General features: G+C 39.6%; 2 protein-coding genes across 6 annotated transcripts; one reads left to right on the top strand and one right to left on the bottom strand.

Annotated features, from left to right (window-relative positions):
* Positions 1–129: 129 nt before the first annotated feature.
* Positions 130–10,603, bottom strand: LOC116053123 (inhibitor of nuclear factor kappa-B kinase subunit alpha-like). 4 transcript variants are annotated; one of them, XM_031304064.2, is made up of 22 exons: positions 10,300–10,603; positions 7,875–8,023; positions 7,682–7,776; positions 7,453–7,570; positions 7,301–7,370; positions 7,117–7,205; positions 6,924–7,013; positions 6,696–6,820; positions 6,072–6,179; positions 5,812–5,947; positions 5,470–5,670; positions 4,878–4,980; positions 4,450–4,573; positions 4,217–4,368; positions 4,062–4,123; positions 3,866–3,975; positions 3,413–3,462; positions 3,002–3,110; positions 2,715–2,862; positions 2,553–2,602; positions 793–892; positions 130–502 (listed from the first exon to the last, which is right to left on the bottom strand). In XM_031304064.2, exons 2-22 carry the CDS (start codon positions 7,977–7,979, stop codon positions 443–445), a joined length of 2,205 nt encoding a protein of 734 aa, XP_031159924.1. In that variant the 5' UTR covers positions 7,980–8,023; positions 10,300–10,603; the 3' UTR covers positions 130–442. The 4 variants fall into 4 exon arrangements, with proteins under 4 accessions (XP_031159924.1, XP_031159931.1, XP_031159957.1 ...); XM_031304071.2 differs by having other exon boundaries at positions 7,875–8,018; XM_031304097.2 differs by lacking the exon at positions 10,300–10,603 and having other exon boundaries at positions 7,446–7,570; positions 7,875–8,018.
* Positions 10,604–19,537: 8,934 nt separating this feature from the next.
* On the top strand, positions 19,538–23,658 carry plaua (plasminogen activator, urokinase a). Of its 2 annotated transcripts, XR_004105748.2 has the most exons (12): positions 19,538–19,680; positions 20,683–20,775; positions 20,883–20,928; positions 21,030–21,165; positions 21,258–21,340; positions 21,436–21,477; positions 21,566–21,746; positions 21,866–22,011; positions 22,134–22,274; positions 22,364–22,512; positions 23,103–23,473; positions 23,550–23,658. XR_004105748.2 is itself a non-coding variant. In XM_031304044.2 (11 exons), exons 2-11 carry the CDS (start codon positions 20,725–20,727, stop codon positions 23,295–23,297), a joined length of 1,170 nt encoding a protein of 389 aa, XP_031159904.1. In that variant the 5' UTR covers positions 19,538–19,680; positions 20,683–20,724; the 3' UTR covers positions 23,298–23,658. The 2 variants fall into 2 exon arrangements, 1 of the variants encoding a protein (XP_031159904.1); XM_031304044.2 differs by having other exon boundaries at positions 23,103–23,658.
* The last annotated feature ends 3,534 nt before the right edge of the window (positions 23,659–27,192 follow it).

Genomic DNA, 27,192 nt, shown 5'->3' with positions numbered 1-27,192 from the left:
CCAAATGGAGACACCAGTTCCTTCTCTATATCCAACCAACTCAGAGCTGAACTCTCACCACACCAGTGCTTAGCAATTTTAATACATTCAACAGTTTAACACTTGCAGAGAAAAGAAAAAAACATGATATATGTGCCATACATTTAAAAATATTTATTCACATTCCATCATGCATAGTTTGTCAGCAGCAATGTTTACTCTAATCAATATTACCAGTAAAATAAATATTTCTTGGTTACAGCTAAAAATCAATAATATACATTTAAATTAAAACATGAATAGCTTACAGTGCAATAGTATGCTGTTTCACACTGTATTGCAGCATTACATGTATGTAAAATACACTATGGAATCACAAAGCTTTCAGATAGTGCAACTCTGATAAGGCACTTGTTTATAGTATATACACTATCTTTGATAACACTGAGTCTTTGGCTATTTTCTACAGCTTCTGAGGTTGGGCTTTCACTGCTCCGTACTGAGTCCAGCTCCAGTCCTGATCCTGGAGAGAGAACAAACAAGTTAATACTGTACTACTAAACATACCGTTCTCCATCTACCATCTACTTAACATTTTCATGCCATTCTCCCATCTCAAAACTTAAACATTGACATTGAATAGGTGAATCTATAAATACTGAATGCAAATGTATGGTAATAACCTACGTACAAACAGTGAACATGTATGTGGTGACTAATAATATTCAGGTCAATTAAAAATAGTCAAAAGTAAGATGCTTCAGGGATCTGTTTACATGCATGAACACACTCCCTCACTTCTGTATCCCATACCATGACACTGTGCTCCATCTCCTGGGTGGCGTCTTGCAACAGAGAAGTTAGTTGACTTAGATAACGCTGATTTTCATCCAGTAACTGATGAACAGTTTCACTGAAAAAGAGGCAAAAGACTCTAAATTCACTGTTTGGATGTGTTTTCCAGAGATTACCACCTCTGACCCAATGAATGCTAGGATTGAGCACAAACAAAAAATATATCTTTCAGGATTTAGGGGCTCCATATTATTGTCTTAAAATCATAGCAGAGAATTTCTAATAAGGGGAGAACTTGGTCTTTGGTGTTTTTTGCCCCCAACGTCTCCTTCCAGGCAGCCCGGCAATGGTTATGTTTAGGGTTAAGGTTAGGGTTAGCTGCCTGGAAGGCACCGTTGGAGGCAAAAAACACGATCGAGCGGAGAACTTCCACTCTCTGGAAACTTCTGGCTTCTGAACTGGTTGCAGTTCCACTCTGGTTCCATATGAGGGCGCTCACAGGCCAGTGCAGAATGAATGGTGGTATATGGAGCTATATCCCTCAAAATCCACTTTTCTCAGGATATCATTTTTTGTCTAGTAATTTGAATGTTGCAAGTGGAGGCAAAGAAAATACACACTGCTGAGTGTTAGATTTTTTTAAAGTCGCTTTTTTGTTCTATAAAGCCTTTTAAAATGTCAATGACGTCATACATATCGTACGGCCAGAGATACTGCTTTACAGCAAGCTCTGAGCCACTTCCTTTTATCTCTTGAGGCATCGACAACACAGCTGACAGATTAGGCTCTCCCTGTCAATACACATGCTAGAAAGAGATTTGCTAGTGTTTTAAAGACCACGCCGAAATATTCACTCTGACATTCTGGTTCCGCTTCAGATGCCGTCAAGCGGGATCTCTGGTCGTAATCAGTCCTTCACTGACCAATCAGCATTCATTAGCAGAATGCTAGCATGTTAGGACAACAATGACTCAACCTGTAAGAAATCGAAAGGATATAAGTACTCGTTCATTCAACTTTCGACCTATAATCCACGTTGAACTTGCAAAAACTACAATCAAATCTGAGATTTCTCAATGACAATCAGGCGAAAGAGACAAATTTAGCCGTCTAGCTCCATAGAGTCTCATTCATTTTGCACTCGCCTGCGATCACCCCCAGTGGAACTCTGGTGGAACTGCAACCAAATTTGGTACAATGGGGCTTAATAGGGAGTGAACAGGCTCTCCGTAGACGGGCTCTGGCCATAGTAATTAAGGAGATTATTATGAGTCCTTTTTCTTCTTCTTTTTAAATTTATTTATTTATTTTTTTAAAGATTATTTTTGGGGCTTTTTCCCTTTCTTACAAGTGACAGTGGATAGACGTGAAAGGGGGAGAGAGATGGGGGATGACACGCAGCAAAGGGCAGCAGGTCAGATTTGAACCTGCGCTTCTGCAGGACTCAGCCAACATGGGGCGAATGCTCTTACTGGGTGAGCTAGAGGGCGCACTGCCTTTTTCTTCTTCTTAATAAGATACTAGACTTTGAAGTGCATCGGGTGACCTCTTGTGGCAGCTTTTTGATTTGTACAAAACCCAGCAGCTGGTTTTAGGAGATCATTCAACTTGTTCTGCACAGTGTAGATTTAAACTCATCTTATAGAATGTAGCTAATGACAGAGAAAACAGCCACATTATGTTTTAGTGTGGCTATTCCTTTTAACAGTGTTTTTTTTTTAGATAAAATCAAAATATGTATTGAGCTCTGTAAAACTTGTGATTTATCCAGATCTTACCTGTCAGTGGATTGTTGCATAAGTGACTGTGATGGAGAATTGCTCTGGGCCTAAAGACACAACCACACACCATATTAGCTACAGTATTGCAGAGCTTCAAGCTACTAAAACATCACTAATAGCTAACAATATTTTCTGTAGTGCCTCTTGTTTTACACTCACACAGGCAATCTTGAGGAGGTACCAGAACTCTTTCTGTCTCTTCATTTGCATCTGCATCACTGCAGCCTCTGCAGTTTTTATGTTCTCTACAGCTCTCTCCAACTTAGGGAACAAATCAACGATGCGTCGCTTACACACCAGAATTGTACTACAGGAAAAAAAGGTGAGTTAAACCACAAAAGACACACAGGGAGCTGTAAAATAATACCTTAGTTATGCTGAACTTTGCATAGTTGCATGTATGTGTATGTGTGTATCTGTTTAGATTACACTTCTGGTTAAATTACCTAAGGTGAGTGTACAAGTCTTTCAGCACTCTGTCCTGGTTCTGAACTGTTTGGAGTATCATCTTCACCATGTCTGAGCTGTCACTGTAGCCATGTGGAGGGTCAGGACCTTTACGAACACATATCAATATGACCATCCATGTACTATCATCTGACACAGTCATGTAAACACATACTACATACCATCCTGCTATTCACATTAACAGCTATGCTGAAGAATTAATTAAACAAAGGTGGCCCCTGTGACACATTTGTTCAGTGAATCCATCTGCACATTTGCCAGCCATTGAATTTATTTGTTATACAACTGAATGGTATCCATAGCAACAAGCATTATCAGATTCCACAGTAGTTGGCTATGATCAACAACAAAAAGCAGGAGGCCCCTAATGTGTAATGATTTGTACTAACTTTTGCATTTAGCTTTCAGTTGCTTGAAGAGGTCAATAGCCTTTTCCTCGCTGAAAAAATGGCAAAAAGAGAGAGTTAACTCTTGCATACCGCAGTTATATTTTAATGATTGGCTCACATTTTTTCAAGTCTGTCTTAAAACAATTAGTCAGGTCATTAATTCCTTCTGTCCGTACTGGCCATGAAAAGATCCTTTCTTAACATGCATCCACTAAAAATGATGGGGGACAAAATCCAATGTCCCTTATCATACAATATATTCTAAAGTTTATCTGAAGTTAATATGAGGCTTCAGCAGTCTGACTTCAAATCAAGTGGATATCTTCCAAAGTTTGTTTAGTACAAATTATTTCTATTTGAATATGGGCACATGCCTATTGTTTTAAGACTGATTGAAACACGTGAACTCCTTTAAGAAAAGAATTATAGTGTACACATAACAGAGATACTGACAGCTGTTCCATTACATCCCCCTGTCTCCTCGCAAATGGACTCCTCTGCAACTCCACGATCTCAGAATGTAGAGCCACTATCTCTTCATCCAGATACCCCACATCTGCAACCTACAGCACAAAACACCCTTAGCATGCAGTGTTTTTAAATTACTGCAAGTAAGTTTACAACTGCAAGTAAGTAACAACATTCCTACCTTTGTAAACCCATCGGCTTTATCTTCATTTTCCTGCCAGGTCTTCAACATTTTTTCTGAAGCTTCAGAAAAACACACAACAGCAGATAGTTTACCTAAGGCAACAGTAAGTACTTTAAATGATGTACCACATCAGGAGACAAACATGCACTCACAGATGCCGATGTGCCTCTGCTTAGTGTACTGCTCAAGGTCGTACTGGATGCTGGTCTTAAAAAAAGCCAGTTTGGCTCGGAGCTGCTGCGACTGGGAGAACAGCAGGTTCTTGTACCGTGTTAGGTTGGTGTTGTAGCGCAGCAGGCTCAGCCTACATATGCACAAAGACAAGGTAAGGATGTTTCAGTGTGTAGGTGTATGTATATGTGTATGTGTGTGTTTGTGCACTTACATGGCAGCCCTATGTCCCTGGTACAGGCGAATGTAGTCCTCTTTCAGTCCGCAGATGTAGCTGACGGCTTCCCCCCACACCTTTCTCAGTGCAGAGAGCGGGAGCTGTGTCTTAGTCTCCCTGACTGAGACAACACACGATTCCCACATTAACTTGGATAACAAATAAAAAGAAAGTTTTTGGAGGGTAAAAACATAAACAAAGATGATGCACTCCCATATGTGTTGACCAAAAAATTGCTGTAAACTGAGAAGAAACTAACAATCTTGCACACTGTTGATCACTTTTATTTACACATTTTTCTTTGCTAAAACTTGCATTCTGTCAACAGGTTACAAGTCCAAAGGAAACCTTCCAGAGAGCAGCAACAGACTAGAGTAACTTTTAGAACATTATTTTACAGTTCAGTATACAGTTATATATCTCACCTATAAAGTTGACGCTGTCTGGCAGAGGTCTGGCAGTCAGCGGTCCAGAGTACTTGGTCAGGCTCTTATCAAACAGGAAAACTATGGAGCTGTCCCAACCTCGCTGAAAGCAGAGAACAAATATCCCTGTGAATGCTAAAGTGTGTGTTAGTGGAGGTTTGCTAACTGGTGAAGTCTAGTCTGTGCTGAGGTTTAGATTTGCTGGAACATTTTCTTCCAGAGAAGCTAGACAGACTGGAAGCAAGCAATATTCATGCACTCATACAGTCTGCAACATATTGTCAAAAGAATGTGTCCCTTCTTACAAACCAACTTATTTACCTTATTTATTTTTACTCCACAAAAAAACCCACCTTAGGAAACTAAATGTTGAAGTAATTGCACTGTTTATATATGAAGGCAAAAAACTCATTCCAATTACCAGAAATAATAAGAACAGTGTAATGTAGAACAAAAACGATATTTAAAATAATATGAAGATTAAAAAAAGAGTTGGTTGTCTGCTGTGTATTTTCTTGTGGCTGGGCCTGTTAAACATTAGATATTTTTGTTTATGTGTGTGTGTGTGTGTGTGTGTGTGTGTGTCACATACCAATCCCTCTGGCAGAGAGTGTGCAGGCAGTCTGCGTGGGTCGAGGGAGATTCCCGTCTCCAGCAGCAGCTCTTGACTCAGCGGGGAGATGTGCGTCTGAGTGTGTGTCTCCAGACGAAGCTGCAGGGAGTGTAAGCTCTCCTCAGCACCCAAAACCAAAGAGTGCAGCTGTGCTGACGTCATGTCCAACACATGAATCACCTGGAGAAATAAAGGCACAAAGCGTGGGGGGTTTGCTTTGCGTGCTGTCCTCAACTGGGACATATAAAACCACGAATGCACTCAATAAAATCTACAGGTAAGGTCCCTATTATAAATACAGGCAAGGTCCCTATTATTAACCTTCATGTTGAGAATATTCTGTAGAGCTGTGTAACAATGCGGTTTATCTGTGTCAGGATCCAGCCCACCACCACGCGTTGTAGCGTCCCACAGTAACAACATCTGCAGAAGACACTCGACTGGTTCCAACAACGGCCTATGAACACACACACACACACACACACACACACACACACACACACACACACACACACACACACAAGTTAGAATGTGGGACGCTTGACTGGTAGGTATGAAAAAAGTGTCTTTTTTGTCTCTACCTGCTGAGATTATTGGGATATGGGAGATGTGGGGAGAATCGGACTTCTCCATTCATGTCCTCTACTGCCATGATGTCTTTGGGACCTTTGTTCTTGACTTTACTTGTCCTACAAAAGCAGGCCAAGATGCAACCAGGGATAACTGACATTAACGCCAACAAATTGAAACTAGACCCATAAAATGTTCCAAACATTCAGGGGAAAAAGATCTGTATAACTGTCTCCCCCTTTATCATGCAAATATTTTGCAGATACAAATGTTGTAGTCATAATCACGACATTAATAAAAAGTGTATATACACGTAAATTCGTTATATTTAATGAGTCTTTAGTGCTCAATATCAAAGTTCATTTAACCTGGTTTAGGATCTTTATATAGTACTGTATGATAACACTCAATCAAATGTAACATTTTGATGTGATTTAGATATACTGCAGACAATCATCAAATTATTTAGGATTATTAGATCTTCTCATTATATATGTGGATATTTTGCAATATCATTTTGATACACTGAGATATTGTATAACGTTAAATCCCCCAAATGTGTGTTTTAATGCCATGTGTATGTCCAGGTTCTTCAGAATACAGACAAGAAATGCATCGCTGCTATGTTGACTCACCACTGTACAGGCTGCATGTGATGTAAAAAGGGGCGAAAGCCACAAGTGCATTCAAAGATCACTGTCCCAAAGCTCCAGTAGTCCACAGTTACAGTGTAGGGTTTACTCTCAAACAGCTCTGGAGCCTGGCACACATACAGACAGATTTATTAAACAATGATTGATTGTTACATCTATTGGAAAAAAAACCTTGCTTGCAGAGCAATACATTACTGATGCAACACTTACCAGATACTGGAGAGTTCCAACAAAGGATGTACAGAGACTGCCCTGATCTAGGTCTTTTGCATAACCCAGATCTATGATTTTATGGACAAGCTGGAAGAAAACATAGTTTCGTAATGAGAGCAAGGCACAGAAAATCTTCAGATGAAATTGAATAACATAGGCTGCATGCATATACTAAAGTAAACAAGTTTACCTTCCCACCAACCTCCTGCAGAACTATGTTCTCTGGCTTCAGGTCTCTGTGAATAATCTTATTTTCATGAAGATATTGGATACCAGAACCTGTGTTTGTAAAGAAAATAATTCCATGTACATTTATGCATGAACATTTCTTAACAGTGACTTTTTGTCAAAGTAAAAGCTGAGGAAAACATTACCAATGTCACTGAGCAGCGCAAGGACTTCACTCTCCTTTAGCCCACAACAGTTTTCTGGTTTATTCAACACCTAAAAAAGAGGTATAGAGGTTAACAGTGCAATGTTTGAAAAGACAACGAATTGTTTGGGGTCTTTATAATATACCTGATACCTTGCGGAGGTCTCCTCTTGAGCAGTACTCCATGGCCAACAGAGGTAAGTCATTTAAAGCAATGGAGCTCAACTCTTCTGGAACTTCTCTGGCCTGAACAACGTTCACATGGTTGAGCCTAAAACGGAAAGAGAGCCAAACATGCAGCGATGGTTTAACAAAAACAAAATGTGCAGTTAAGTTTGTTCATAGGCTGCTTTGTGAACACAAGCAGATGATTTACACTCACTTCTTCATGATCTGAATCTCTCTGCCCCAGCGGTCTTTGTTCTTGGAGTTCAGCTCCAAGCGGCAAAGTTTCACCGCAATCTTCTCTCCCAACTCCTGCTCCAAACACAGACAGGGAATAAAACCAAGCCACAGATACATTTGGGTCTTGGGTTTACGTTCTCCTTTGCATACTGGTGGATGGCAGAACTTACAAGGTGCTGGTACAGGTAGACATGCCCGAAGCCTCCTGTCCCAAGTTTCTCCTTCATCTCCCAGGAACCACACAGCTGGCTCTGTTTAAGTGCAGACCGCTCCATAGTGTGAGGTCTGCTGGAGCCGCTGGGTTACCAAGGGACCTCAGTTAAAAAAAGTCGAAATACAAAATCTGTCACTGTAACATTATGTCAACTACACTGTAGATCTTCATCAAGGCTTCTGTTCTTAAAGCCTTTTTAATTATGTATTTACACATCTGCCTCTACATCTGCAGTGTTACTTTTAACAGTTAAATATTCTTTACTACTTATTCATGTATTGTATTTTCTCTTCATTAGAAATAGCCACTTTTTATAGCCTTTTTAAAATATATATTAACTTTATTTTATAGCTGCTTTTAGTATTATTGTATTAGCTTATTTATGTATTGTTTTTTTTATATTCCAGTGGTGCACATATATGTTTGTACAGTGACCTAATTTTCCCACGAGGGCACAGTTTTATTTAACTTTAATGACATGTAACGTTACTATTCTTGATGTTGCACTTTGCGCTTATTGACTGCGGTCAAGCCAGCCGACACTCGGATCTCCGTGGTCAAATCAGCCGACACTAAACTTGTAATGCGCTCTTATTCCGGCACGCGTGGTAAATGCATTCAAATGGCCCAGATCGAGTAGCGAAGTTGGCGAGATGATGCACATTGGACTACTTCCGGTTTTCAAAATAAGATGTTAATACAACGTACATATGAAAACTAGTAATGGATTATATTCACCAGAAGTAAAATATATGTAACCTGTGTCTGTCCTTTATACAAAAAAATGAGTGATTTGTGAAAGGAATGTATAGTTTGAGTTTACAAGAATACAACAATAATTCCAGACTGATTTATTTCAGGGGACACCTCTGACTACACCCATATTTAAAATCAGGCAATTAAACGGTATCAATTTGGAGATTTTTGGAAGCAAAGTCCCATACTTCTGCTGTGAAATGACTAAAAAAATTAATTTGGAGGTGCTATAAAAAGACTTTGGTCCATAGTTCCAGGCAATGACTGACATATTTGAGTACAGGGAATCACTTAATATTGTCGTACTGAAAATCAAACAATTTTACTGTATAATTTTGAAGATTTTTGGAAGCAAAGTCCCATACTTCTGCTGTAAAATTGTTTGATTTAAAGTATGACAGTATTAAGTGATGCCCTGTACTCAAATATGTCAGTCATTGCCTGGAACTATGGACCAAAGTCTTTTTATAGCACCTCCAGTTTCATATTTTGAGTCACTTTACAGCAGAAGTATGGGACTTTGCTTCCAGAAATCTCCAAAATTATACAGTAAAAATGTTTGATTTACAGTATGACAGTATTAAGTGATGCCCTGTACTCAAATATGTCAGTCATTCCCTGGAACTATGGACCAAAGTCTTTTTATAGCACCTCCAGTTTCATATTTTGAGTCATTTTACAGCAGAAGTATGGGACTTTGCTTCCAGAAATCTTCAAAATTATACAGTAAAATTGTTTGATTTTCAGTATGACAGTATTAAGTGATGCCCTGTACACAAATATGTCAGTCATTGCCTGGAACTATGGACCAAAGTCCTTTTATAGCACCTCCAAATTCACATTTTGAGTCATTTCACAGCAGCTGTAAGGGACTTTGCTTCCAGAAATCTCCAAAATTATACAGTAAAAATGTTTGATTTTCAGTATGACCGTATTAAGTGATGCCCTGTACTCAAATATGTCAGTCATTGCCTGGAACTATGGACCAAAGTCCTTTTATAGCACCTCCAAATTAATTTTTTTAGTCATTTCACAGCAGAAGTATGGGACTTTGCTTCCAAAAATCTCCAAATTGATACCGTTTAATTGCCTGATTTTAAATATGGGTGTAGTCAGAGGTGTCCCCTGAAATAAATCAGTCTGGAATTATTGTTGTATTCTTGTAAACTCAAACTATACATTCCTTTCACAATTCACTCATTTTTTTTGTATAAAGGACAGACACAGGTTACATATATTTTACTTCTGGTGAATATAATCCATTACTAGTTTTCATATGTACGTTGTATTAACATCTTATTCTGAAAACCGGAAGTAGTCCAATGTGCATCATCTCGCCAATTTCGCTACTCGATCTGGGCCGTTTGAATGCATTTACCACGCGAGCCGGAATAAGAGCGCATTACAAGTTTAGTGTCGGCTGATTTGACCACGGAGATCCGAGTGTCGGCTGGCTTGACCGCAGTGCTTATTGATAGCTGTAGCTGGTTGTAGCTGTTGTTATTGGTAAGCCAATGTTACAATGTCAGGTTCAGTGAAGTCAGATAACTCAAAGACAGATTGACTATGTTGAACAAAAAGTCTACTGAAAGCGCAATCTCACTCCACAAACATGATGAACTCACCTGTCCAGGAGGTCAGAGTCGACAGATGAGTTGTTTAATACGTTACTTTGGATGTCTGAACATTGTTGCTTCAGAGTTAGCTAACCGTGTTATTTACGGTTCATTTTCTTATTTAGTGTTCAGCAAGAAGGTTGAGCTGGCGAAATTATACCTTCACCCTTTACAGTCCATCAAACACGGCTTTAAAGTTTAAGTTTATGCTGTGTTTCTGTTGTAGTTTTGAGTGAAAAGCTGCTCGATATCTACGCAAAGCGAAAGGGTAGGCTGTGACAGGCAGACGTTGTTTCTGCGCATGCGTGTCTGGTTTGAGAGCAGCTTTCTGCAGGACTACTCCCTCTGTTGGGGAATTCCCATCACACCCACAACCAAATAAGTAAACCGACTGTTAATATTTACAGTCTATGGCGTAAACGGATGGATTTAATGTCAACAGGGGTGTTAAATAAAATCACTCGTTTTTTCCCCTTTGTTGACAATAAAAGCAACCGGTCAGTAGCAGCTAAGAAAAATATTTCCAAAACTTTGACACTTAGCTAAGTGTTCACTAGATGGTGACATAGCTGCAACTTTAGTCATAATCAGAATCGGAAGCTCATTACAGTACAGAAATACAGTAGTTTTGTTAGTCTCGCATTGATCAAGACATCCTTTTCAGAGAGATCATATGCACACAAAGAAACATTTACAGTAGCCTATAAGCATAAATAAACACACAAATTCACAGCAAACAAAATTCCCATACACTATATCAGTTCCATATTAAAAAGAGAACAATTAGGCTACAAGTGGCAAATGCAGTATGAGTATGATGGTTAGTTTTGAATCTTAAAAAGCAATGACATATTCATTTTTGAGTTTCATTACATTTGTAAAGTTTTTCAAGCACCATGATTACTGTTTAGATGTGATCAGAAAGCAGAAAGTTAGTACAGCCTCATAGGTAAATAATGTGCAATGCAACATCCTTCTCTTGTGGGTTGAAGACGAATATGCCTCCTTTTCATTTGGGATACAATGGTGAGTTAAGACGGTGTCGCTTTTGCTTAGGTGCAGTGCACTGTGATCACAGTCAAGAGGTTCTAAGGTGGAGGGGGAGGCATGCCAGGGGGTCCTCAGAGTTACTGCAGGTGGGCCGCAAAATTATTGTTTGATCAATTTTTTGTTTTTCTTTTTCAAAAATTTAAATATGTCTGAAAATATTCCATTTATTACCATGAATCCAACATATTATTATCAAAGGAAAAGCAGTCTATTTGTGATTAAAAAAACATTTAATTTACAAAACATTGATGATAGGCTTAGGCTATATGTAGCCACCATGGCAGACATCATAGCTACACCATTATTCAAATGTAAACATAATTGTAGGTTGAAAAAAGTCTTCCACAAGAAAAACATGACTTTTGTCTGTACAAACATCAAAGTTTGGTTTGGTAGTCAGGTGTTCCAGGTGGTTCTTAAAAGTTAGTCTGTTCTCCAGCCAGATTCTCAAATATTTGTAACATTCAACACATTTCAGTTTTGGTCCCAGTCTTTCAACTATCAAACAGAAATGCCATTACAAAGGACACTTTGCAGTTGCATGAACAAATCAAGCCCAACTAATCTTTCACTGAGAATAAAAAAATGGACTGTTACATTACATGGGATACAATAAAATGTTGTTTCTTCCAAATTAACAATTTCAATCATTTATTTTTTTTAGGTTATGGTTCCAGAGGTTTGACTTCATCAGGGAGAAATCAGAATTTCTTAATCTATTAAACACAAGATGAGCTAACAGTAAACCATGGGAAATGTGCAATTAGTCAAGAATTATGACAACATAGTCAAAGCAATAAGGCCCTCATTGCGTCTGCTTTGACCATGTTGAGGGGCAGTGCTGTCCAATGAAACAAAATGCTCTGCAACTGCTTTTGTGATTTGTTGTGTTTGTTCCCCTCTGTGTGAAACTGAGTTTGTGAAGCAAGACAGCTTTCAGACCATTATTCAATTAAAGAATTATTAACAAAATTTGGTTTTTGCTTAGCCAGTGTTCAACCATTAATGACATTTATATGATTAGAAATTCATTTTATTTAAATATCACATTGCTTTCTCCACAAGTTGCACAAATGGAAAGTCAATTATATTACTGTCTGTAGACTATTAATATGGCCAAATTAATCTATATATTCATTTTCAGACTCAAAGTAGCTAAAAGTTACAATTATTGTGAAAATCAAACAACTGAAATGTACGCATGCATACCAACCCTCATAGCTGCTTATTAAAACAGTTTGGCCTCAGAATTTCACAGTTTTATTCAACAGAATGTACTTTTTCTCGGTATGCTGGAAAGGGGAAGCAGAAAGGAAAGGAAACTAGCACCTTGGTATAACTCCCAAACTCGCAAATTAAAACAAATCTCACGAAAACTTGAAAGTAAATGGCGTTCCACCAAACTGGAAGAATCTCGTGTGGATTGGCAAGATAGTCTAAAAAATTATAGGAGGGCCCTCAGAAATGCCAGATCAGACTACTACTCAATACTAATAGAAGAAAATAAGAACAACCCAAGGTTTCTTTTCAGCACTGTAGCCAGGCTGACAGATAGTCACAGCTCTATTGAGCCATCTATTCCTATAGCTCTGAGCAGTGATGACTTCATGACCTTTTTTAATGATAAAATTATAACAATTAGAGAAAAAATTCATCACCTTCTGCCCACAGCTTCCAACGACTCACCATTGGGCGCAGGAGGGCTAGAGAGAACGATAAGACCTGATACTTATTTAGACGGCTTTTATCCTTTAGACCTCCAACAATTAATGTTAAGGGTCTCTTCAGCTAAGCCAACTACCTGTCTCTTAGACCCCATTCCAACGAAGCTACTTAAAGAAGCACTACCCGTGGTCAACACCACATTACTAGATACGATCAATATGTCCTTATTAACGGGTCACGTACCGCAGTCTTTTAAAGTAGCTGTGATAAAACCTATTCTGAAAAAACCCACCCTCGACCCTGAGGTCTTAGCCAACTATAGACCTATATCTAACCTCCTGTTTCTCTCCAAAATCCTTGAGAAGATAGTCGCTAATCAATTGTGTGACTTTCTGCATAGAAATAGTCTATTTGAAGACTTTCAGTCAGGATTTAGAATGCATCATAGCACAGAGACGGCACTGGTGAAAATCACTAACGACCTTCTAACTGCTGCTGACAAAGGACTTGTCTCCGTACTTGTCTTATTAGATCTTAGTGCTGCATTCGACACTATTGACCATACCATCCTCTTACAGAGACTGGAACATTTAGTTGGCATTAAAGGAATCGCACTAAGCTGGTTTAAGTCCTATTTTTCTGAGCGATCCCAATTTGTTAATATTAACGATAAACCATCCAAATACGCTAAAGTTAGCCATGGCGTTCCTCAAGGCTCAGTGCTTGGACCAATTCTATTCTCTTTATATATGCTTCCTCTAGGCAATATTATTAGGAAACACTCAATTAACTTTCACTGTTACGCAGACGACACCCAATTATATCTGTCAATTAAGCCAGACGAAAGCGGTCAGTTAGCTAAACTTCAAGCGTGCATTAAAGATATAAAATCCTGGATGACCCACAATTTTCTGATGTTGAACTCAAACAAAACGGAAGTTATTGTGCTGGGACCCAAGCACCACCGAACTTCATTATCTAAATATATAGCTACCCTAGATGGTATTGCCCTGGCCTCCAGCACTACTGTCAGAAATCTAGGAGTCATTTTTGATCAGGATCTATCCTTTAACGCCCACTTAAAACAAACCTCAAGAACAGCCTTTTTCCATCTTCGTAACATTGCCAAAATCAGGAACATCCTGTCTCAAAACGATGCTGAAAAACTAGTCCATGCATTCGTAACTTCCCGGCTGGACTACTTTAATTCTTTACTATCAGGCTGCTCAAATAAGTCCCTCAAGACCCTCCAGCTGATCCAGAATGCTGCAGCACGTGTTCTGACAAGAACTAACAAAAGAGATCACATTTCTCCTGTATTAGCTTCTCTGCATTGGCTTCCTGTAAAATCCAGGATTGAATTTAAAATCCTTCTCCTGACCTACAAAGCACTAAATGGTCAAGCACCATCATACATAGAAGAGCTTTTAGTACCTTATTGTCCCACTAGAGCACTGCGCTCCCAGAACTCAGAGCTACTTGTGGTTCCTAGAGTCTCTAAAAGTAGAATGGGAGCCAGAGCCTTCAGCTACCAGGCTCCTCTCCTGTGGAACCAGCTCCCAACTTGGGTTCGGGGGGCTGACACCGTCGCCACATTTAAGAATAAACTGAAAACCATCATCTTTGATAAAGCTTATAGTTAGGGAGTGAGGAGTTGCAGCATAGTAGAGTAGAGTAGAGGGAGGCAGGAAGTACAAGCCCGTTCCGGCAGGGGAGAGTACGAGCCCGGTCCAGGGCCCCTCTCTTTAGCCTGCCTCTCTTAGTTATGCTATTATAACTCTAGACTGCTGTGGGAAGCTCCTTCCAAGGACACAATGAGCCGCTCCCTCTTCTCTCTTTTCACTTGTCTCCTTTTGTGTGCATCTTAGTCCCAGAAATGCCTGTTACTAACCTAGCTCTGGGGAGTTTTCTCCCCGGAGTCCCTTTGCTTCTTCTTCACCCAGAACATCGCCTTGGAATTGGGTGGCACCTACACCGGGGTCCTGGGTGCAGCTGACGCTATGGACTTACTACACCCTGCTACGCTCTGCGTTTCCCCGCAGTGTCCGACTGCGTCCTGCCGCGTCCAACCGCGTCCACCCAGGCTGCTGTGCCACACTACACCCCGTAACGCCCTGCTGTGCCCTACTATGACATGAACTACTATGACTACCATTGTGATCACTGCTTCACTATCTTTATTATGACTATTATTGCCACCATTCACCACTCCCCCAACTGGTGCCGTCAGACACCGCCTACCAAGAGTCTGGGTCTGTCCGAGGTTTCTTCCTAACAAAAAAAGGGAGTTTTTCCTTGCCACTGTCGCAATAGCTACTGCTAATGCTTGCTCTTGAGGCAACCACTGTAATAGTTGGGGCTTCGTAAAGTACAGAGTTTGGTCTAGACCTACTCTATCTGTAAAGTGTCTCGAGATATCTCTTGTTATGATTTGACACTATAAATAAAATTGAATTTAATTGAATTGAAAGGTATCTCATGATTCAATAGAGAAGCTGAAAACACATGTAATCTAAAATTCCTGTCACTAGAGTGCCAGTGTCAGGAAAAGGTTTGAATTGTGAAAATCAGTGGTTTCCTGCCTGTTTCACCAGGTGTTTGTCTCTTTAGAAACAGGAGAGTTAAAGTGACTGGCAGGGTTTGAGTCTGAGATGTTTTGCACATATTTCAAGTTCTATTGATCAAAATTCAGAAAATAGGAAATATTAGGAGTTGACTTCCCTTCTTGGGGTTTAAAAAAATGTTCCTCTCACATATGAGGCAACCACACTTTGATCAAGATAGCGGTTATAGCTGTGAAGTCTAATTTCCTGTTTTCTTCTTATTAGGCTATCAAATGAACTGTTTATCACACTGTTAGGGTTTCACACTGCAGGCTTCTATTTCTCAGTATCTCCTTCCTCTTCTTCTCTGAAATGATGTCAGTGGGTTTCATATGTGCAAATTCCCACGTTTTAGAGATACAGAAGCTCTTACATTTTAATGTGCATGACCTGACCCTATTGTTACAGGGAAATGACACAGCAGTAATCATACTTTTATGGTTTTAAGCTGTACTTCTTGTTAGATGAAAAATTATATTACAGTATAAAGTATAGTATATACAGTATAAAACAGGATACATCATCTGTTCACAGGTATCTTATACGGTATCTTATACTTGGGGCCCAACACCTCTCACCACGCTAACACAACTGTAGAGATTTATCAAAATAACACAGAACATATTTATCACAGCAAGTTGAGGAAGATACCAGGAACTGCAAGAGGTGAATTTCAAGCCTTCAGGATGGTATTTGGAGGGTGACTGGTGTCCAGCCTGGGTAGGGGGAAAGACTTGAGTCAAAATCCACTCTGCTGTAGGTTGCAGATGGCTTCAACCACAAATGTTTCCATGGGTTGGATAATTTCTGGTAACTTAGTTCTATTTTTGGTAAAACATATACACTCACCTAAAGGATTATTAGGAACACCCTACTAATACCGTGTTTGACCCTGTTTCACCTTCAGAACTGCCTTAATTCTTTGTTCAACAATATGCTGGAAGCATTCTTTAGAAATGTTGGCCCATATTGATAGGATAGCATCTTGCAGTTGATGGAGATTTGTGGGATGCACATCCAGGGCACGAAGCTCCTGTTCCACCACATCCCAAAGATGTTCTATTGGGTTGAGATCTGGTGACTGTGTGAACTTATTGTCATGTTCAAGAAACCAATTTGAAATGATTCAAGCTTTGTGACATGGTGCATTATCCTGCTGGAAGTAGCCATCAGAGGATGGGTACATGGTGGTCATAAAGGGATGGACATGGTAAGAAACAATGCTCAGGTAGGCTGTGGCATTTAAACAATGCCCAATTGGTACTAAGGGGCCTAAAGTGTGCCAAGAAAACATTCCCCACACCATTACACCACCACCACCAGCCTGCCCAGTGGTAATAAGGCATGACGGATCCATGTTCTCATTCTGTTTACGCCAAATTCTGACTCTATCATCTGAATGTCTCAACAGAAATCGAGACTCATCAGACCAGGCAACATTTTTACAGTCTTCAACTGTCCAATTTTGGTCAGCTCGTACAAATTGTAGCCTCATTTTCCTATTTTTAGTGGAGATGAGTGGTACCCGGTGGGGTCTTCTGCTGGTGTAGCCCATCCGCCTTAAGGTTGTTCGTGTTGTGGCTTCACAAATGCTTTGCTGCATACCTCGGTTGTAACGAGTGGTTATTTGAGTCAAAGTTGATCTTCTATCAGCTGGAATCAGTCGGCCCATTCTCCTCTGACCTCTAGCATCAACAAGGCATTTTCGCCCCCCAGGACTGCAGCATAGTGGATGTTTTTCCTTTTTCAGACCATTCTTTGTAAACCCTAGAAAGGACCTAATTTCCAAGTTAGCCAGTGTGTTATTTATCAGTGGAGACCGTTTTCAACATTTTTCATCCAGCCCTTCCAGTTGCAGAGTTCGCTGGTGCTAGGCTAGCGCAAGTCAACAGTATCTGCTAGCCTGCCACTAAAAACATAGTACGCAGTACTACTAACCGGAGCAAAGTAAAATTCCACTGCTGCTGAGAAACTAGTCCCTCAAAATGTAATGCGATCATTGAGATGCAAGGGTAGTTTTATTTCTAACATTATTCTATCAACACAGACATTTACATTGATAGTCTGGCGTTATAATTTATTTGCCTCGGGTGTATTGTGGAGTGGGTAAGACTGTTTTTAGTGGCAGGCTAGCAGATACTGTTGACTTGCGCTAGCCTAGCACCACCGAACTCTGCAAATGGAAGGACTGGATGAAAAGTGTTGAAAACGGTCTCCGCTGATAAATAACACACTGGCTAACTTGAAAATGAGGTCCTATGTCCAAAATTTTTAACCACCCCTTTAAAGTAGACATTTATCAGAGAGGGCTACTGGAGTCAAAACATTAATTAATTAATGTTTGTTATTAAGTTGTGTCATGCTTCCTGACTTCATGCATGCTGTACATGTTTTACATGTTTATCTCATTCCTTTAAGTTATCCGGTCCACAAAGCCCTGACCAAAGGTGTCATATCTGGCTATTGTCACCAAAGAAGAGGAAATGTGAGTAACACAAGCGTCAGAGTATTTGATAGGGGTATGTGAGGGAGATTTCAGTCTAGAAATCCCCAAGCAAAATCCATAACAATGCCTATTCTTTTAGGGGAAGTTGTGTTACATTATTAGTGCAAGATGTGCAAAGAATGTTGTATTGAAAGACAGCTGCTCTGTTATCCAAACCAGATTTCAGTGAAAAAGTTGGTTAAACTATTCTGGTAAACAAGTATTATTCTTTACCATTTCAGGAATACCTGCTTTTAAGGAGTCTTGATTAATGATGCAGCTGTCTGTCTGCATGTAGTCACAGGCAGATGATTCAAGAGGATGTATCAGTTAAATGCATTGCATGGTGGTAAAAGACTTTCAGAAGTGGTCCGTAATGTAATGAAGCAAGACTATGAATGGATTTATAAGTTAATGCTTTAAAACCAATTCTACAAGTAATAGAATTGTACATTACTCCTAGCATATAAGTAATATGTTAAGTTTTACTTGATCTGGTTAAAAGCATACAGCTGCAATTTGTATAAGCTGTAAATGGTGTATGCTATTTTGGTTGAGACCGGAATGTAATGCACTGCAACCAAACAAGTCAAACAAACTTAAGGAATTTACAACTACTTAACAGATGATGAATGATGATGAATCCCTGATCATTGAGATGTTTAAACTGAGGAAATATCCCAACCCACTGAAGACAACATAAGAAGTCTAAATAAATAACTCTTTATTTATTCTCTTTAGTCTTTATTATCTGGAATTGACACACAAAACATCAAGAAAGCTTTCCTTTACTATGATGATACAGACTTACAAAATGGAATATCAATTGAATCAATGTTAAGTGTTTCAATGGAGCATTGGATATCCTACACATGAACATATGTAACATTGCCATATAGTGTGGGGAAATGTTTTATCTAATTTCACAGGTTCTTGAGCGGAAACTTAACATGAAGGCTCAAGTGATTAAATACCAGTTTGAACTGATGCCATCAAGGCCACTTGAGTGTGTTTAGACTGTAGAAAGGAGACATCAGTTATACATTAAAATATTATATTATGCCTATAACAAAGTATTAGGTCTTCTGTTTCTTCAATGCATATGTTGTAGTGTCTAACCAGTTTCTGTTATGGGAAAAAAATTAACTAAATTTAGTAAATTCATTTCAAACCTGTCATTCTACTTTTTAATGAGATGTGCTCTTCTGCACCCACATATGCAGCAGCTGCCATTGTACGTATGACCAATTCTGGATATATTATTTTGAGCAATATCACTGTGGTTATAGTGGAAGGAGGGGGTGCTCAATGAATGTGTCACAGGAAATGACAAATTCTTTATTCAAGACTTTGCACATCAGCAATTGAGCCCCAGTGATGTTTTCATATTTCTCCTTAACCCCTCCCACTTGTAGCATGTGTGTTTTTAAATGGGAGGTTCATCAGCACAGCAACACCAGAGCAACTAACATCGGAGTCCTGACACAACAAAGGTGCCTATCAGAGAATACAGAGAAGAGATAGCAGTCACCTCAGCTGGAAGAAATAACAAAGAGCTTCATCGGGATTGCAAGTTTGGACAGAAAGGTAACTATATCTCTGACAAAGCTTTTGTGACATGCAGCAAAATATAACAAGTTGTTTTACTTTACCGTATTTATGATGAAGTATAAATGATAGGTCAATTCAAGCCAAGTCAGTTTTATTTATTTAGCCCAATACCACACATCACAAATTGGATTTGTTATAATGGACCTGGGAAGAGGACACACTACACAAACACACAAGAGGAAAAGCTCAAGCACACCATTCACACAGATAGTAGAAAGGACGCAAACACACAGAGACTAATATATCAGTGCTTTAGTTTAGTTTATTGGTTTACATATATACAAATACTACAGGTAATATACACATAATCAATAAAAGATGTGATGGAGAGATGCAAATTAACCTCAGAGGGGCTTAATCTGGGCACTCTCCAATGTATACTCCAATTAAAATTGAAAGAAACTAAAATACTGAAAAAAAAGAAAAGGAAATAAAGATTAAAACAAGAACAGTTATTCAACTGAAAAAAAGGTTTTCTAAATTGTGCATCAAAAGTAAAGTGTTAACCATACAACCACTTGATTTGTCATTATCAAGTTAATACTGTATCCTCGAAATATCTAGAAATGCAATGTTTCAACTGTATGCATTGCAGAACGAAATGTGATGTAATAGTGTGCACATGTCATGCAGTAATCAAATATAGCCTAAATTGATATTGCACTCATTGTACCGATAGAGGCTGTGTTTATAGTACAGAGTGCACACAGTGGACATGCTCTATCTGTTGCTCTCACATTAGAAGCTCCACAGCACCGTTTTTCATCTGCAATAAATCTTCACGTGCAATCAGCAGAAATGTAACACTGTGTGAACTGAAGGTGAGCACAATTAAACCCAGATAAAGAAAGCACATGCCTGTTCAGTACTCACACTTGTTTCTGTCCTATCATGTGCTTTAAGATAAACTCCATATAAGGAGCTTTAAATTCAGTTGGTTGTTTTGTTCCATTTCTGTAATTGTTCTTCTTTTTTCAGTCTATCTTAAGACAAAAATATCCCCAATAAGGAGAAGTGAAGATGAACCTGTTAGTCATCGTCGCCATCCTTGCAGCTATCAGCATTGATGTGGTAAGCAATAATAAAAGGAAGTAACTTTAGGTTTAATTGTCATACTGAGGGTGTCAGAGGATTTTTATAAATATGTCTCAACCGAGTTTGTCTGTGCTTCTTTTTAGGCTTTTTCACGAAGATGGTCACCTAAACCCCGGGTCATTAACAGGGGTAAGCACACTGTCAAAGCAACACTTTATATTCTGCATTTGTTGCTGTCTCTGGTGAGAGACATTAAATGTTCTTGTCTCTCTCTGTCATGTGATCCTCAGAGTGTCAGTCTGGGGATGGGAGCAGTTACAGGGGATTTGTTTCTGAGTCGGCATATGGCACCATATGTCTCAACTGGAACAAGTTTAAAATCCCTTCAGGAGCTTCAAAGGGACTTGGCAACCACAATTACTGCAGGTAGACTTAAGTCACCAATCTGGGACCTACATAGGCCATGTTAAGAAGAGGTATTGTGGGTTTAACAGGCTATTATTTAACTTGAATGCTAGGAATCCTGACCAGAGATTGATGCCGTGGTGCCATGTCCGAAAAGGAAGGAAGACTGTGAGAGAATTCTGCAACATTCCCAGCTGTAAGGTTTGATCGGGAATTTCTAAAAATCATTGAAGCATTGTATATGTTTGATTTGGATCTTTCTAATGATCTCTGTTTTCTGCTCCTGTACAGGTTCTACACCAGCAGTAGAACCTCCACCGGCTGTGGATACAGGTAGCTTTGTTACTTAAATACACTTTTTTCTCAATGTCACCTCGTGATTCCCTTCATCATCACTCACTGACTCGTCCTGTCCCCGCAGAGCTGACATGTGGCGAGAGGTCTGAGCGGAGGATGCATAAAATTGTGGGTGGTTCTTTCACACCCATAGAGTCGCACCCATGGGTCGCTGCTCTCTTTCATCAGGGCAAACGTTTCCTCTGTGGTGGCTCTCTCATTGCGCCATGCTGGGTTCTCACGGCTGCACACTGCTTCTCTGATGGGTGAGACAGAAAACACAACACACTATCATTTCCTCCACTACGATTCTCATACTATGATTGCAATATGACTTATATGGGTATGTAATATGTTTACACACCTGTGTTTGGTTATTGTTCAGTAAGGAGACGAACATCCGGCGTCTGTCTGTATACCTGGGAAAAACTGCCACCAATGACACAGATGCTGTCAGGGAGCAGAGATTCACTGTGGAAAAACTGATCATCCACCAAAAATACAATGAGTCCAACTTCAACAATGACATAGGTGCGCGCAATTGTACTGTGTGTGTGGGTGAACAATTGTTCTGTGTGTGTGGGTGAGAAAGAGTTGTAATGGGTGCGTTGTGTGCTGGAGGACTCATAGCTGTGTTTGTCTTTGCATTTCAGCACTGTTGAAGATCAAAAGCAGCAATGGAGGATGTGCAGTGAGGTCAGCGTCTGCCCGGACAGTGTGTCTTCCTCCATCTCACACTCAGCTTCCCGCAGGATTTCAGTGCAGCATCGCAGGATTTGGGATGGAGAGATTTGGTATGTAATACAGAACCTCTAACCTACACATTCATTACTGATATCTCAGCCATTTTACTGATTCTTACAACTGACACTGTCGTCTGCAGCGGCGTGGCATTACTCACAGTACCTGAAGCAGGCCAAGGTGAAACTGCTCTCCAAGACTGACTGTGCAAGTGAATCGTACTATGGAGATCTCATCACAGAGAACATGTTCTGTGCTGGGAGCCCTGACTGGAGCACTGATGCCTGCAAGGTGAGCAATGAACCCAGTGTATGCATGAATGTCTTTAGTCTTTAAGTTAAAGAACAAAACTCAGAGGAAGTTGTAATCTAACAGACAAATATGCAAACAGCTTCAAACTTCAGCAGCATTAAAGGAGATCTTATGATAATTTATTGAAAGAGTGGCTTACCTTGTGAGAAGGACCTGACTGTCAACCAATTATTATAATTATAATTGTAATAATAATAATAATAATAATAATAATAATAATAATAATAATTATTATTATTATTATTATTATTATTATTATTATTATTATTATTATTTTAATTCAGGGGTTAAGTAGAAAAAATATATTGAAATAGTTTCAATGTCTAAATGTTGGCTCTGTCATATCATAAAATCAAAAATCAATCAAATATAAAGATATTGTTCAATGGGCCAAGACACATTTCATTTGTTCACAATAACATAGCTTCAAATCTGTCATCTGTCATTACTTTGTTTATAGACAGTCAGTATCCATATGAGCCTTTATAACAAAATAGGCCTACTATGTACTTGGATCTTTCTTTCTTTGACGTGATCACTGACTGACTGTTGCGTCCTTTCTCTCACAGGGTGACTCTGGCGGTCCGTTGGTGTGTGAAGTGTCAGGTCGGATGTTTCTGTTCGGGGTGGTGAGCTGGGGTGATGGCTGCGCCAGAAGGAACAAACCAGGGGTTTACACACAAGTCACCAACTACAACAAGTGGATCGCAGCGAAAACAGGGCTCTCCAAATACACCAATGGAGTCATGTATCCCACAAAATGAAGCTGTGGCAGACAGTGAGTTACCGGTTGGGCATTTTGTGCAGCAATTTTGTAGCTAATGGGCATTTCTGTATCAGTCAAAATAGTTTTGCACAAAGAAGATTTTAACAGTTATAAATGAGTGTTTTTATTTAATATATATATATATATATATATATATATTTCACTGTATACAGTGTATAATACTTTTGTATTACTTGTGCATGAACTTTTCATACTAAGAGTATGGATTTTCAAACAAGTAGAAATTAAGAAAAGAAGTTTATTTATCTAATTTAATTTAAATAAGCATATCCTCTTGTAGAAGGCTGGACCTGCTGTTGAGCTATTTTTGTATAATAAATTAAATATTTTTTATTACATATTCATCGTGTTTATTAATCTCCAAGCTCCAAATGTTTCTTTCTCTTTTTTGCATGTGAAGACTCTTCAACACGTGTAGAAATATACACACCCACTTGCTTTCTTACTGTAGGCCTACTGTGTTCACGCTGTATGTCAGAAGAAGAGTTGTGAACATCTGCTAAAGGACATAAATGTGGGTCTAACAAGTGAAATATATATTTTATGAAATAAACTGCAGAAATTTAGAAATCCAAAACAACTGATTCTGGGACTCAGACAGTTTGTGTGAGTTCAATTCAGTACAGTATGTCCTTCAGTGAAAGTGTTCTTAACACGAACACTGGAGGGCACTGTTGGGTAAAATAAAAAATGCATTACAAACAGGCAGTTTAGTAGTCTCAAACATACTGGAAATCAAAACTTAAAAAAATATTTTAGTACAAACAACAATAGCGTATAGTCAATATCTTTATGACAAAAAGACTGAAGACGGTTTAATACACACTGTCGTCGTGACAGTACAGTGAATGTCGCAGTTTGCGTATGCAAATTAATAGAGCAGGACTTTTCAACTTACAAGCTGCCATATGAGTCAAACTAGAAATACTAAGTATAACATATATGGTGTAATATGAAACGTTATATCTTCACTTGCCACTATTTTCTGATTCCTCAAAAGCAGTTGAAAAAGTTGGGGATTTTGTTCTTGTATCTCTCCTTAGTCATGAATTATTCCACTAAACATATGTCCAATTGACTGCAGCAGATTTATATTCATATATACACATATATATATATATAGTTGGAATAAAAAAAAATACCTGGCAGCTGAGCTTGGAGAGCTGATGGTTCAGACTGTTAATGACACAGAAAGCAATCTGTTTTTTTTCTTGCCTGACTTGACTTCCAGCCTATATTTGCATTTTAATGGTCACAGCAATACTGCAAATAGTTCTAACGATTGTTTAAATCCCTTACAGTGAAGCTCCTCTACAAACATAAAGATGTTGGTGGAGTTGACCCCAGGAATCTTTTGATTTGTATCTCCTGTCTCTTATGCTGAGATTGTAATGGAGCGATAGAGACTGACAGAGAGTTCAGCTCATAAATAAACAACATTGTTCATCAGTGCAGCAGAGAGATACTTTTTTTGAAATATGTTTTATTGATATGCTCAGGATTACAAATTGGTGTGATTTTTACAAAAACTATTTCAGCATAAAAAAGCAATAAATAAAGGAGATAATTGGGACAAAAACAGAGTGAAAAAAGCAAAAACAAAAGGAGAAAGATTTATTAAAGATAAGGTTTAACGTGGTTAATGATCAGAAAGATGCTGTTGTTCAGGTATAACGTTTACCATGTTCACCATCTTACTTTAGCGTGTTAGCGTGCTAACATTTGCTAATAAGCACTGAAGACAAAGTAGGCCTACAGCTGAGGCTTGTAGGAATGATTAGTTTTGTAGGTACTTAGTCACAAACCAAAGTGTTATACAACTTTACCTGATGGTGGTGCTATAAATTAAAAGTCATTGGATGACCACATTTTCTGTCCCAGAATCAGCTGTAATGAAGGCAAATTATAGGGTACTATTCTACGCTTTTATTGCTCTGGGACTCAGGAAGAAACTTTTGTTTATATCCATATGCAGCATGGCACAAATAAAAGTAGTTCTACTAAACATGGTTCTGTGGAGAAGGCCAAGCGTCAACTCTTGTCAGACAACTTATGATTCCAAGGAAAGTTTCAGTGTGGAGCAGCGAGTGTTTACATGTTCAGTTGTCCACTGACTCACACCTCTCTGTCTAATACTCCTTACTTCCAACACCAACACCCCACTCCCAAAAAAGAAACATGTCACAGGAACGCTGAGCACCTCTGCTCCAATCATGACAAACAATCAATCAATGTGAATGCATATACATACAACAGCAACACAAAGAAATGAAAGTTAAATTGTGGTGTCATCATTTTAGTAAACTTTGTTGCAGTGAACAGTCCAGCTGGTCATCGCGTCATTATTGAAAGCATACTGTATACTTCAAAACCTCTCTAAGCGACCTGCTGCAATGTTTTCTATCAACGTCTGTTTGGACAAGTCCACATATACAGATTGTTCACAGCAGTGCTACTGGAGCCAATCACAGTTCATCCTATTCCCCCTCAATTACTCACAGTGAGCAGTTTACTTTACTGCTCCTCTACTCCATCCATATATGGATTCGAGATGCGAGTATGAGTCTTACTCCTCTTTAAGGACAATTTCTAAGGGAGAGGAAAGGAGAGGAGAGGAGAGGAGAGGAGAGGAGAGGAGAGGAGAGGAGAGGAGGAGTAACAGGGTCTATTCTAACCATGTGGACCTGAGTGTCTGGTCTCTCTGGTTCGGATGGCTTGTCTACCACACCCACATTAGGGACACACACACACACACACACACACACACACACACACACACACACACACACTCAGGGGGTCTCTTGGCTGGAGGCTCTTTGGTCGACACTGGGTTTCAGGGGTATAAATACCACTGTTTTTGCTGCGGGGGTCTCCAGTTTCCCCAACACAGATTCAGATCTGAGGAGCAGAGAGCAGAGGCAACCCTACCAGCAACCACACACACACATATACACACACACACACACACACACACACACACACACACACACACACACACACACACACACACACACACACACACAGTTAAATCAGATTATTTCACTTTAATGCAAACACAATTTCAAGTACAACCTGTCAGGTGGGTGTTAAACCAATAGGACATCTCTGTATCAAGAAGTTGGAGAAACAGTGTGTGGGTGAGGTGCAGGATCTGTAAGTCTCCTTCTGTTGGACACACTCCTTTCAGCTGCAGCCAGCAGCAAGTTGAATCCATAGGCTTTATTTAGACCTGAACATTTAGGCCCGGAGACATGAACTCCTGACCCCCCCTTTTAATGAACACAGATCATATGTCAGATGAAGGTTTGAAGCTTCATAAAGAGACAACACCAGTTTTCTTCAACATAATGGTGCAGCTCCCGATCTCATCTCCAGTGTTCTCTATGGTTGATGTGAAGCTGACTTTTATCAGGCTGAATAGAGCAGCTTCCAAACATTATTATGTTTACAACCTTTCCCTGTTGTAGATGTTAGCCCCCTCCTCTGCACACACCTCTTCTGCCATATCTTAGAGCCACAATCTATTCCCATTAAGTTACCCCAACACTTTCCTTTTTGGGGCCACTGGCATGTATGACGTAATTTGGGGAGCGCTTTCACTTGCAGTGTGTGTGTGTGTGTGTGTGTGTGTGTGTGTGTGTGTGTGTGTGTGTGTGTGTGCGTGTGTGCGTGCGCGCGTGTGTGTGCGTGCGTGCGTGCGTGCGTGCGTGCGTGCGTGTGTGTGTGTGTGTGTGTGTGTGTGTGTGTGTGTGTTTGATGTGTATGCGGGCGTGTGTGTTTGATGTGTATGCGTGCGTGTGCGTTCAGGCAAAGCGTCAGTGCGCACCAACACCAACCCGCTTGGCAGCTGTATTCCTTGGCTGTGATTGGGC

The sequence above is a fragment of the Sander lucioperca genome, chromosome 15 (genome assembly GCF_008315115.2).
Source record: "Sander lucioperca isolate FBNREF2018 chromosome 15, SLUC_FBN_1.2, whole genome shotgun sequence".
NCBI lineage: Eukaryota > Metazoa > Chordata > Actinopteri > Perciformes > Percidae > Sander > Sander lucioperca.
This window is presented reverse-complemented; position numbering and strand designations above follow the sequence as displayed.